Raw genomic sequence first — 14,781 nt, forward strand, 5'->3', positions numbered from 1 at the left:
TCTCCCAAAATCTCCAGTGAAATCTGACAAAACATTATTCTTCGGACATCCTGAAATGATAAAGATGATGCATTGTTTTGTGCTTTTGCATTCATTTAAAACAATTTAATTATGCCCTCATTTATAATTTAATTAATATTGAAGGAGTTCATGGAATCAATAAACATGATTATAAGTTGATCCCTTTAACATTTTAACATTTAAGATGTAACGTAAAGCTTAACAAAGTGTTGGGAATAAGTACACTCTTAAAAATAAAGGTGCTTCACGATGCCATAGAAGAACTTTTTCGTCTAAATGGTTCCTTAAAGAACCTTCAACATCTGAAGAACCTTTCTGTTTCACAAAAGCTTCTTTGTAGCGAAAGAAGGTTCTTCAGATTACAAAAAGGTAAGCAAGAGATGGTTCTTTAAAGAACCTTTGACTGAATGGTTCTTTGTGGACCCAAAAATGGTTCTTCAATGGCATCGCTTGAAGAACGTTTTGAAGCACCTTTATTTTTAAGAGTGTACGTAAAATTATTTATTTGAAAAACAATGGTAATTTTCTGTAAATCTACGTCAGCTGCGGTTGCTTCCGGGCAAGCGTATTCTCCGCAGCTTTCTCGCCTCCACTCTATTGCTACGAAACTCGTCAGGATTGTAGCACGTTCTCAGTGGTTTGTAAATAAAATAAAATAAATTAAAGTAAATAAATCGGTTTCATAAATTTTGTATCGTATAGGCGTTTCATCCACACGCATCCGGCGTTTTTGGGAGAGTGAAACCGATATTTTTTGAAATCGGGTCCCAGAGTGGATAAATCTGAAAACGCCACCCTTGCGTTTTCGTGTGTACAGCGAATCCGTATATTTTCTGAAGCGATGACGTCATTAGCCCACATCTCGCCCCTAGTCAGACACCGTTACGTCACGTAACAGCAGCAAAAACATGAACAAACACTGAACAATTGTCTTTTTATTAACTAATATTAACACAGATTAATAAATGTATTGTTACATATTCGTTTGTATACCGCGCGCAAGGTTTATGCGCATAGTCCAAGTCGTCTGCTCCGTTTTTAGTGTATCTCTGTGGCAGAATTACAGCGCCACATACTGGTCTGGCATGTATACTACATCGTTTTGTGTCGGTTTCATGGTCTTGTGTGGACGCAGATATTTCTTGAGACGAGGGGAAAAAAAGATCGGATAGGGAAAGCTCTGGCTTCGTGTGGACGTAGCCTAAAATGTACATACAATTTTAAATAATAACAAACATCGGGGAAAAGAAGAGGAAACAATTTCACCTTTGATTTCCGTATGCTTGTGTCGTTTTCGGTTAAAGTCCTTCTCTGATTTTATTGTTGTTTGCAATGTTACTTGGCAATATTTTAAAGACTGGTATTGTGCTTGGTCTATTATCGAAGTAGTGTCACCCGGGTGGGAGTTTTAATTCCCATTCACTGGGAATAAAACAATAAAATTAAATTAAAAATCATTCAGTCGATGCAGAGACATATAGAGCGAGGGAATCCACCTTCTCTCCACCCTCTGAATATTAGGCTACGTATCATAAAGTAACTACGTGTAAACGTTATTTGGCGGTTTTTACTTGGCTTTTGAGAGTGTCCTAAAAGCCGATGGGGGGGGTTTGTTAGCATTCAGCATACCCGGTTAAAAAAAAGTCACCTCTCGCCACTGATTTGTCCTCTCATATAAATAAATCACAGTCATAGACATTTAAAATAAGATTACAAGTCCACGCAGGGCCGCAGGTGCAGTGTCAGCGCCCCCTGGCTGTGTAGCTGCAGAAGCCGCACAAACTCCTCCGGCATTTTGTGCATGTAACGGTGCGGACTCAACGCGTCGTAGTAATGATACGGTACCGGATTGTCCTTCAGGTCCGTTCCAAAGGGCCAGAATCCGTAAACATGCACATGCTCACACAGTTCCAGCGCCGTGTTAATTAACATAAACCCAGATGAGAGGCGGATCGACTTCAGGCCACGCCCCTTCCAGAAACGGTCCAGTGTTCGTAGGTAAAGGGGGCTGAAGAACACCACCGGCTGCTGAGGTCTGACTGGATGGAGGGCTTTGAGAGTTGTCATTGACTTTCCAGTGCAGAAGGTGTAGGCAAAGGCGGCCATAGCGAGGGAGGCGTTTCCGTACACACTGACCCGCTCCACCAACGGATCCGGATCCTGCACCATATTTTTGTATCTACAGACACAGTTTGAAATAAACACTCTTAATCATTATTGACAGACAGAGCTGGGTAGATTACTTACAAACTGTAATCTGTTATGGATTCCAAATTGCATGACCAAAATTGTAGTTAGTAACATAATCCATTACATTACACATTTTAGGTAATGTAATCCGACTACTTTTAGATTACTTTTGACCTAACTCGCATTTCACATTGATTTAAATAAAATAGCCTTGTGTCATATTTATAGTAGTGCTGTCAAAAGATTAATCGCGATTAATCGCATCCAAAATAAATATTTTTGTTTACATAATATATGTGTACTGTGTATATTTATTATGTATATATAAACACACACATACAGCATATATTTTGAAAATATTTACATGTATTTACATGTACAGTATATATATTCATATAAATTATATCATATATATAAATATATTTAATATATAAATGTAACATTTTTCTTAAACATATACATGCATGTGTGTGTATTTATATATACATAATAAATATACAGTACGCTCACATATATTATGTAAACAAAAACTTATTTTGGATGCGATTAATCGCGATTAATCGTTTGACAGCACTAATTTATAGCTAATAATGATTAAATCATAAAAATGATTATTAAAACCTACATTTGTTTACCTGCATGTCCATTAATCAACATCAGAGAACCATGAACATGCAAATGTGATACTTCATTAAAATATTTATTTTAAAATCTCAGGGGTACTTCAGATTAAAAAAAAGATTAGGTGAAAGAGGATCAGATGACAAAGAAGTTGGTGAATTTGTGCATTTTAATGTGTTTGAAAGAAAAACACCTTTCTAAGTAATACATGGTCAAATAGCCAACCGAGTCACAATTCAAATAACAATGAGTGTATTGATCAGTAGTTGATGCAGTGCTGAAATGATTTGTGTAAATGCATCGTGATTTAAAATCAACAATAGTGCATTTATGGAATGACATTAACCAAGATTAATAAATGCGATAAGATATTGCTCATTGCTTCATGACTGCTAGATTGTGACCAATGACTATACTGCAGCGGTGAAAAAAAACCCATATGCAAATAGAAAAAGCACCAGCAAATTAAGAGAACATCTTCATCAGTTTGACAGCACATGTGCCGCAAATACTGGCAACACAACCAAATACAGAAACACACTTCAAATACTCATAAAACACACACACACACACACGTCACCATTTTTCTCAGTAAATATATTTCTAAAGATGCTGTTGACTTGAAATATTCACCAGATGTCGGTAACAACCCAACTAATCCATACATACAAAGACAACAAAACAAATACGTTCAGAAATTAAGTTCTGTGTAATACAATGGAATGACACAAGGGAAAAGTGTTGAACACATGAAGAAAAGGAGGTGCAAAAAGCCACGGAAAGCCAAGACACCAGCTGAAATCTATCAGTAATTAGAAAGCAATCCTGCCCTCGTCAGTGGAAATTAATATTAGCTTCAGTGCCAACACCTACAGTACCAGGATGATGAAGATGAAACCAGGCTGGACAGTGATCCCAAACACGGCCAAGGAAACTCTCGATTGGTTTCAGAGAAAGAAAATAAAGCTGCTAGAACGGCCAGCCGATCACCTGACTGGAATCCAATAGAAAATAAGAACTAAAGGTCAGATTTCAAGATTTGAAGACTGTTTGTGTGGAAGAATGGGCCAAACTCACACCTGAGCAATGCATGCCACTAGTTTCTCAGACAGCTGTCATCACCAACAAAGCTTCTGTACGAAGCATTAAATACATTTCAGTAATTCAATACTTCCCTGTGTCATTCCATTTTATTTATTTTTTTGTTTGTTTTTTTCCTTTGCAGTGTGTTGAGCTCTCTCGGCCACCATACTATACTGTTAATGTGATAAATAATGTTATGAACAACATTATGAGAACTAGTTCAACCAAATCTGTTTGCCTACATGTAGAGAATGGATTTATTAACATACTTGTTGTAAATGCTGTTCCTGTAATTATTTGAGTTAAATACATCAATGTTTTTCCAGTGTGTCATCAGTTTGTAATAACAGTTTGTACTCCTCCACCTTTTTGGAATGGCAAGACCTTTCAAGAACAAGTCAGGCCACACCTTCCCATCATTAACTATGAAATTCAGTTAGACTGGTTCTAGCAAATCAGTTTCTCAATGTTCCCATTTAAAAGAACACTTTGCTTTACAACCAGACAGATGAGCCGAGTTATACGAGTGATATCATAAAAATGATATGTAACCAGAATACATCTTTAATAAACTTAAAATAGAGTCTGAGCATCACCTGGATATATATAGCTTCCAAATTAACAAATTATAGCTAAACTAAACTATTAAAAATAAATGTTGCAAAAGTTTTTTTTTTTTGCAGTGATTCCACTGAAGAACCATTTTTAGTTCCTTTTCCGTGAACAGTTGTTGTTAAATAAACCTTTTTTTTTTCTTAGTGTGAAGAACATTTCAATATTCTAAAGGACCTTTTTTGTGCAGCTGAAAGATTCCATGGATGTTAATCTAAATGACAAAATCTTAAGTTAGAATGTTATAAAACAAGAATCCAGCTCACTGAGAGTTATATCTGAATCGAAAACGTCCTTATTTAAATGTTAACTGATCTTGTGCTTATGGACACTGACCGAATCTGACTGGGGTTGATGGTTATAAGATCCGTCTTCAGCCCAACATCACTGTCATTAATTGTCGCCAAATTAAACCTGAAAGAGAGAGAAAACTTTGTGTTAACTGTCACGGTTCAGCTACAGTGAAGGAGCGAGGAACGAGGAGACGAGGAGACGAGGAAATTACAATAATAGCAGTCTTTAATCTTCCAAATCACTGGGAACATAGAACAGGCAGGAACACACACACGTAGCACATGGAGTAGACGTTTAAGATCCGACAAGAAAACATGGGGCAGACTACACTATAAATACTACACTTAACGAGGGAATTGGGGAAACACACCAGTGAGCAATGAAACACAGTTGGAACAGGAAGGGAACCAAATATGGGCATGTCACACACGAGGGAAAACTAGGTCACGGAGCACGGGACAAAACAAACACACTGACCGTCCATATTCTTGACATTAACATAACGGATGCATGGTTACTGATGGAAGTGTTGAGGGAGCAAGGCATGATGGGATGTGTTTACCGTATGACGAAGTCTGCGCTGTCGATCTCACGTCCACAGCTGCTGTTCTTCAGAATCCCACCACTGCCAACCACAGCACACCGACCCAGACGACGACCGCTCCAGGGGAAATCCTGCACACACACACACACACACACACACACACACACACACACACACACATATATATAAATATATATACACACACACACACACACATATTTAAATATATACACACACACACAAATATATACACATACACACACACACACACATAAATAAATATATATATATACACACACACACATAAATACACAGATATATACACACACAGACACACACATAAATACACACACACACACACATAAATATATAGACATACACACACACACACACATAAATATACACACTCACACACACACACACACACACACACACACACACACACACACAGGTTTGTTTTTGTTACTGTTTTCTTTTTTCTCTCGCTTCGATTCTTTTCTCTGTCGCTCCATTTTTTCAGGAGTTCATCAAACAACAGTGGTAAGTCAGAATCATTCATCAATCACAGTGAGTAATGGCTTCTTCTCCTGCTATTGTTGTTTGCACCGCTTGCCACATGTATAGTTTATCTCTCGCTGTCAGCAACGAGGGATTCACATGTGATAAATGCAGGGAAATAGTTAGGCTGACAGAGAAGGTTTCAGAATTAGAAACATGCATCCAAACTTTAATTGAGGATAGTAAAAATGTGAGGGCTCTAGATACGGCTTTGGATGCGACTAGCTCAGGGAGTCCTGTACATTGTTCGGTTCTGGTTACAATGCCTCTGCAGCAGACATCTGACAATCAAGGTATACAGGAAGAACAGCAGACTAGCGGTAGAAAGTTCGGAGATGGTCTTAAAGTAATAGAGTTTAAATGTATTGTATGAATTGCCCTTACTATGGAATAAAAATTAATATTCATGTACATTTACAACACTGTACTTGTATTACCTTTGAAACAGATTACAAAAACTAGTTAACGCTAATGGGAGGGTGTTTATAATACAGTGTCTATGGGAGTGACGGTAAATTTGACATAGTTCTTTCTTCTGGCTGCCGTTCAGTCTCTCTCATTTTTTTTATCAATCGTGAAAACACTAGATTGTGGCAATTTTCTTTTGCTATTTGAGCAAATAGGAATGCAAAAAAACAACAACAAAACAGGCAGAGGTGTGTTAAATTGGGATTTTTGTGGGGCAGAGATAATTTAAAGGGGAGAATATTAATACAAAATATTAAGAGTTGAACAGAATTTTTATTAGGAAAATTAAACTGGAATTGAGTTATATCAAACAGCATTAAGGGCGCTTTCACACTAGCACTTTTGGTGCTCACCCGGGTTCGATTGATGTCAGAGTTCGGTTCGTTTGGATGATGAACGCTGTCTTCCGAACTCGGGTGCGCACCCGCGAACCGTACCCGAGTCTGTTTAAAAAGGTGGTCTGGGGTACGGTTCATGTGAACTCCGGTAGGCTACGGTTTGCTGCTGATATGAACGCAATCATACCAAATCATGGAAGTGAACCGCTATTAATGACGTATTATTTGATTTTAAAAACGTGTTTCACTCACTTTCCTGACGAATGTGACTGACGCGCTTCAAGTGGAGAGCTGTACACCTCATTTCATTGTCGTTGTGTTTTCTGTATAATGTTTTCAGAATTACTGTTGTGTTTTCTGAATTGTTATTTTGCCTTTTAGATTTGCATTTGTAATTTGTTATTTTGTTTTCAGAATTGTAATTTGTTTTGCACTTCTCGTCCACAATACAATTCTCGCACTCCAATCTGCCAAAATAATCAGCATGAAATTGTAACCCGATCTAATGAAAGTGCGTATAAATTGTACGCCAAATAAAAACAAAAACTCGTGGTATTGATACGCAAAAATGGACTTTGGCGTGTATATGCTACGCGATGGGTAGGATTAGGGCTGTGGGGTAGATGCGAATCATATGCACGCCAACAAATTTCGTATCATATGCACGCGAAAACTGCGTAGGTATTATGCACGCCAAAACACGTGATTAACATATGGCAAAGTCCATTTTTGCTTATCAATACCACCAGTTTTTGTTTTTATTTGGCGTACTATTTATCCGCATTTTCATGAGACTGGGCTCGAAATTGTGTTTGTAACCCATGCACCAACAATAACTGTAAGCAGTGATGACACAAAATCGGTTCCCTAAAAAAACCTTCCAGTCAACATTGCTTAAAATAACCACTTCTTTCTAAGTGTAAAGAATGTTTTCACTATTAAATATATTTCTGTGCAATGGAAATATTCCATGTATGTTAAAGGTTCTTCGTGAAACCGTCAATATCAATAAATACGCTTAAATAAAACTACACCGATACAAAATCTCACATAAATACTGAATCTGCATCACTGACATTTCATAAGATTTCAGAATTAACCCTATTTGACCCTATTTATGTTTCAAATGACAGTGTTGCTTGACAACTTCACTGAGAGATGACGATAATAAAGCAATATGCAACTTCAAAGTTTTACATCACACAGTGATGCAATAAAGCATCTGCCCAAGGCAAAAAAAAATAATAAAGGCACACAAACCTGTTCAGCTCGCGCTCGGTTGTGTTTGATTTGTACGGGCAGCTTATGAAATCTGACAGCTCCTGTGTGAAGCTCTCCAGCTTTAAACTGAGAAGGAAACAAACACTTTCAATGCTCTGAAACAGAAAGAATGCTGCTTGATCTTGATTCTCACGCACCTTTTGGCCGGTTTAATAATGGAAAACTTGCGTCTGAGTTGAGCGCAGCGCAGCAGCTGAAGCGTGTCCATCCCATCTCTGAAAGAAAACACAGAGTTTTCAATGCCACTGTATCATATTTGAAATTGATTGAATTTCTAAGCCTCTAAATAATCCACATGATCAATCTTTGCTGCCACACTCAATCTCCTCATGTCTTCTGATTGAGAGTTTAGAGTGTTTTATCCAGTAAAAGCTCTTTTAGTGTAATTGTAGAAACGCTTCTCATGTCAAATCTTGACTGGTTTTGATCAAGTAAAGGTCAGAATAACTGCAGTAATATCTCCAGATGAACACTTACTGGACTGAAGCAGCTCAGCTTTACTTGATTCTCCATCAATCATGTTTTAGAGTCTCAAATCTGATCCTCAGGATCTTTTGAGGAGCGTTTGTTTCCAGAAGCTTTACTTTCACTGTTCCTCAGCGGAGGAATGATCTTCACAAGCCTCCAGAACATCTCACATCTGAGGAGGAGCCTTTATTTCTTCAGCTCTCAATCACTGCGTTATATGTGTGGAGCATTTCACTCTCATCTCACTGAGACATATTATTGGCGATATAGAGCCACGACTGATATTTATAGCATTTTATGTCAGTATCTGCTCTACTGTTAGAAATATCTCACTGATTTACATCACAAGCATCAGAATCTCATCAAATATCAGCATCTGCAGCAAATTCATATTTTGCTCAGTTTGAACTAACCCTAACCCCCCCACCATGTTCTCAAAGTATCAGACACTATAAGCCATAAAACCACGAGTTATCAGATATGATACAAAACAAAAAACACATGCAAACATTTGTCTAAAAGTTCAAAAAACAAGTTTAAAAATTAGATTTTTTTAATACTCTTTTTCAGACGTCAGTCTTTAGGATTTCTATTTGTGCCTGTAGGTCCTGTGTTACAGGTTCAACCTGGTTTATGTTTCTGGGTTATTCTTGAGTCAAAATCAAGTTTTTCCTCTTTTGAATAAGACTGTAAATCCCTTCTGTTGTTACCTTGACATGATTTAGGTGGAGCAGAGTTTCTTGAATAAGAAGATGCACAACAGGGAAGTCTACTAATATTTTCCTCTAGGCCTGATACTGATAGGAGTGTTGATTCAGTAACCAAATGTAAAGCGTCACTGCTGATGAATAACTCACCAATCCCATTTAAAAGCAAACTACATTCCATCTGAACAAAAAAGCGATTTGCTACGTCAGTGCTCGGATTTACTGATAAAACAACATAAGAATCTCACTCGTCCAGCGAACAGAAATATGATCGGAGAACGTTTGTTATGAAGGTTATGAATATTAAGTTATGAATGTTTTTCAAAAACGTCCAGTCAATTCGATGCAGTGTTGGGGAAAATTACTTTTAAAAGTAATGCATTACAATATTGCGTTACTGCATAAAAAAGTAACTAATTACAGAAGTTACTTTTTATGGAAAGTAATGCGTTACGTTACTTTTGCGTTACTTTTAAAATCTGGACAGGGCTTGCTTGTTTGTTTTTAAAATAAAAGTTATATTTTTGGCAAATATAAAAGCCTTTCACACCAAATTAATCAGCCTCAGGCTGAAGGGAAAGTTCAGTAGAATACAGAAGAAGACATTTCAACACTTCAGCAATAAACAAAGACACAAATGTGTGTCTAGAGTAATTTGTGCTTATTAGTACGGCTGAACCGGATCATCGAAGCTCAGAAGCTAATAGAATGGGATTAAATACATAAAGCATATTTGTGTTGTTTAACATTTAATTATTGCAGGTTTGCGTCATATTCTGAGTTGCATTATTTTTATTCATTTTGAGGAATACTGAATCAGTTTTTTGTGTGTGAGTGAGATGAATTAATGCATATTCATATTTATTTTAGAATTACGGTAACATCTTCTGATTTCTCTCAACATGGGGACAGCAGAGCTCTCAGTCAATAAAATCAATATTATTTGAAAAAGTAACTCAGATATTCTCTTGTAAATTAAAAAGTAATGCGTTACTTTACTAGTTACTTGAAAAAGTAATCTGATTACGTAACGCACGTTACTTGTAATGCGTTACACACAACACTGAATAGATGTGACATGATTGCAGACGTGCGGAATTAATTGAAGACAAATAGTTTAAACATGGTATTTTCACAGCAGCAAACCGAAGGACTCCAGAAATGAAGCAGAGCTCTAGAGAACGAAACACCTGCGTACAAACTTTACGATGCACTGCTGAACAATCTTATCTCTGACCTCCAGCAAATAAATAATTAAATGTGTGTAGACCTAAGAGGGCCAGAAGTTCCTCAAGCTCCTAAAGTCTGTGTAAGTTCCCTTCCATCATAATGCATATGCACGAATATACGAGCAAGCAGGCCTGTATCATTAATTTCTCGATCGACTCGGATATGATTATACAGTGTAAATCAGAGACAGAAGCATTGTGCTGTAAGGAACATAATTTGATGAATGTAAAAAAAAAAGAACTAAAGAAATAGTCTTTGATCATGATGAGGAAGCAGCAGGTAGCATCATAAGTATTTAGGGATTTACTTTGATTCTCAGCTACGATGGGGCCATCAAGTGGAGTGTTTGTGCACAAGCTTGTCAGCTTTTGCACTTTTTGCAAAGGCTTGGTGTCTGTGGGGTGGATAAAAGTATCATGTTGCTGTTAGATCAGCTATTGAATATATTATTGAACACATATATTGAATATATGTTATGCTTTTACAATAAGGTTTGGTAATTTGTCTGTTAAATTAAAGATTGATTTCTGTATCGTTTTTGCCTTTGATAGAACAGTGTAGAGAGAGCAGGAAGCGATGAGGGAGAGAGATAGGGCGAGATTAGGAAAGGTCCGGCGTGCCGGGATTCGAACTCGGGACGCTCGAAGCGCCTTGCGCTGTTTCTCAACGCGCTGCACACTAGGCTATCGACGGCTACTACATTAAAAAATAAATTAATAGATATGTCCCTAACATACATGATACGCTATCAGCGCGTTCCATTACGCTATTGCAGACAGAGCTAGAATTAAAGGCGTTAATATTATAATATGACTGCTTTCTCAGGCATGTGTGTATATATATATATATATATATACCAGTCAATAGTTTTTGAAGAGTAAGATCTATAATGTTTTTTAAAGAAGTCTCTTCTGCTCACCAAGCCTGCATTTATTTAATCCAAAATACAGAAAAAGCAGTAATATTGTGAAATATTATTACTATTTAAAAGAACTGTTTTCTATTTAAATATATTTTAAAATGTAATTTATTGTGATTTCAACGCTGTATTTCCAGCATCATTCCTCCAGTCTTCAGTGTCACATGATCTTCAGAAATCAGTATAATATGCTGATCTGCTGCTCGAGAAACATTATTATTATTATTATTATTATTATTATTATGTTGAAAACAGCTGAGTAGAAATTGTTCAGGTTTCTTTGATGAATAGAATGTTCGGAAGCAAGAACAGCATTTATCTGAAATATAAATATTTTTTAACATTATAAATGTCTTTATCATCATTTTAAAATCAATTTAAAGCATCCTTGCTAAAAGTATTAATTTCTATAACCCCCCCCCCCCCCACACACACAAACACACACAAAAACTACAGGTGCATCTCAATAAATTAGAATGTCGTGAAGAAGTTCATTTATTTCAGTAATTCAACTCAAATTGTGAAACTCGTGTATTAAATCCAGGCTTGATAAGCAGAAGAGACTTCATTAAAAAACGTTACAAATCTTACTGTTCACATTTTTTTTAACTGGTAGTGTAGATATGTATCATTGCATCTATAGTCTTTTGGATAAATATATCAAAATGAATGTAAAAACAAAATTGTATAAAATACTTCTCGTAGAATCTTTTTAGAATAGAGTGGATCTCGTTCTTTTCCACTGGCCAAAGCAGTATATAATTGTTTTAAACAAATTAAATGTTTTAGGATATTTAAATAGGCTATAGTTGAATCAGAAATACGGTGTGTGTAAATAAGTGCACATAATTGTCTGACGCGGCGTCACTGACAAAATATTATAAAAAAGAAACGTGCAAATCTTATCGTTTGCTTCAGATTCTATCCTTCAATCACAATGCTATTTTCATAATTCTGAATGTTTGTGAAATAAACACTTCCGTGCAGCCTTGGTTGTGCAGTAAGCAAATATATTCAGACCTATTTAAACTTGCCAGTGGACCGTTCGACCACCGAATCCAGCAGTGTCTGCCACAATATCGAAGTAAGTGCGCATCGTTGATGTTCTTGCTAAAAAAAAAAAAAATCTTAACATAAGATCTGCAGTAAAGAAACATTACTGTGTGCCTAGCACTCCTCGCTGCCATTAAAACAGCATGCAACAAGAAAAGTGATTTAAAAAAAACAGTGCATCCACTAGAAATCCCAGACAGCAGACAGTTTCGGCCCACATCTGGCCCGCATGGATTTCACATGGGCCAGATGTGGGCCGGATCTGGGCCAACAGTATGTTGCTGTCTGGGATATGTCTAAATATGTAATTTCATACGTTTTTGTTTAACTTTTGAATAATGACTTTATGTAATGTCAATGCTTAACTCCATTAATGAGCAGAATATTTAATCTAAATGTGTATATTGAAAGGAAAAGAGAGTCTGAAATCATTAGGCTTCGCTATTACGCCAGTAAAAGAGTGCGTACGCACGGTCTAGAGCAGGGGGTTTCAACCTGTGGGGGGCGCGAGCATCAATTAAAGGGGTCATATGATGCTTTTTTAAAGATCATTATTTTGTGTATTTGGTGTAACAGAATATGCTGACATGCTTTAATGTTCAAAAAACACATTATTTTTCAAATACTGTACATTATTGTAGGTCCTCTATGCCCCGCCTCTCTAAAACGCTTCGTTTTCTACAAAGTCCTTCCTTCCGACAAGCACAGTCTGCCTTGCATTTCTGCTTACAGGGTATCTATATTGTATAAAGCACTTTAGAAATAGTTAACTTTCTGACTTGGCTTATATGCATATCCTGTATATACTGTATATTCAGAGAGATAGAGAGAGATACATATACATACTCACACACATATATATACACACACACACTGAATATGCATCTGTGTTGTATCTGTGTTGTATGCATATCTATCTATCTATACAGAATATGCATACCAGCCAAGTCAGAAAGTCAACTTTATTTCTAAAGTCCTTTATACAATATTGTTTCACAGCAGCTTCACAATAGTATCAAATTCACATTCTGCTGAAAAGCAGCTCTAACAAGTCAATAGTGTCATTCTACAGCTCAAGTCAGATCAGTATTAATTCAGTTCAGTAGCATAACTGTAAAATTCATCAGTGTGTATATACAGTGTATATGTGCATATGCATGTACAGTATGTGTGAGTGCTGTAACAAACTCCTGTGCTCCACTGCACTCTGAACAAGCAAAAGACTCACGAGAGCAGTGTTTTACATTTTTCACATCTGTGTGTAGTTTGGCATGTATGTGGCTAATTATTTTATGTTTGTGTTTACTATGCAAAAATAACATTTTTAGAAGAGTTAAAATAATTTTCCAAGAAGGGTTTGCTTTTTCAAGATGTGTGTGACGTTTTGTGGTTTTGTGTGTAGAGTTTTGAGAAATGGAGCCATAGTTTCAAAAACTGTGTGTAAGCATTAAAAAAAAACTGTAATCAAAAGTTACAGTAAATACATTTAGAATGTTACAAAAGATTTCAAATAAATGCTGTTCTTTTGAACTTTTTATTCATCAAAGAATCCGGAAAAATAAAATGTAGTTAGAAAAAATTAAATCAGCACTGATATCCTAGTGGGCAGTGCGCTGACGTATAACGCGTTGCGTCCCGAGTTCGAATCCCTTTCCCGATCCCGCTCTCCCTCTCTCTATCCTACTTTGCTTCCTGCCGACTCTACACTATCCTATCTAAGGTTGAAAATGCCAAAAACAAATCTTAAAAAAAGACATTTAATACATTTTCAAATACAGTAAAACAGAAAACAGCTATTTGATGAAAAGGAAAACCGTAATAAGATTTAATAATTTTACTGTTTTTACTGTGTTTTTTATTAAATAAATGCAGCATTGGTGAGCAGAAGAAACTTCTTTCAAAAATTAACAGATTTAAGTTCAGATTTAAACACAAAGCGGAACGCTAGAGATGGAAAGCGTTCAAGCCAGCATGATGGCACCTGGAGCGATTTACACAGTTATTGATACTAATCAAATACGACTAAAGCCTGTTTAAAAGTAGCAGAGTTTATTAGTCTTAGTTGTGTATGTCTCAATGCTCAGACTTCGTCTGATGAACACAAATCCAACAAGAACAGTTCTACCAAACTGCTTCACAAAAACATCCCATAAACCTTGAATTCCCATAAACTTTCCCCTCGTATCTCTTACTCATGAAGACAAACAGAAACCACAGTCATAAGACTAAACAACAATGGAAAAATAATATTAAAAAAGAATAATATAAATGACTAATCAATTAATGAATCTTGTATATAAATAGTTAAATTGATTATTATAAATGATTATATTGGAGCGGTTCTAGAGTGAGTGGATATCCGGGGCTTAGCCCAGAGACATCCATGTATGTGTC

General features: G+C 36.4%; 1 protein-coding gene across 1 annotated transcript in view; it reads right to left on the reverse strand.

The window, feature by feature from the left end:
- Positions 1-1,312: 1,312 nt before the first annotated feature.
- Positions 1,313-14,781, reverse strand: part of LOC107567116 (alpha-2,8-sialyltransferase 8F-like) — a 59,727-nt gene continuing 46,258 nt past the window's right edge. Inside the window, exon 7 of the mRNA XM_016252736.1 lies at positions 1,313-2,200. Coding sequence (XP_016108222.1) covers positions 1,732-2,200 — 469 coding nt within the window. The 3' untranslated portion in view covers positions 1,313-1,731. The remainder of the gene's footprint in view (positions 2,201-14,781) is intronic.

This window comes from Sinocyclocheilus grahami, unplaced genomic scaffold, assembly GCF_001515645.1.
Source record: "Sinocyclocheilus grahami isolate Dianchi unplaced genomic scaffold, SAMN03320097.WGS_v1.1 scaffold1129.1, whole genome shotgun sequence".
Taxonomy (NCBI): Eukaryota; Metazoa; Chordata; class Actinopteri; order Cypriniformes; family Cyprinidae; genus Sinocyclocheilus; species Sinocyclocheilus grahami.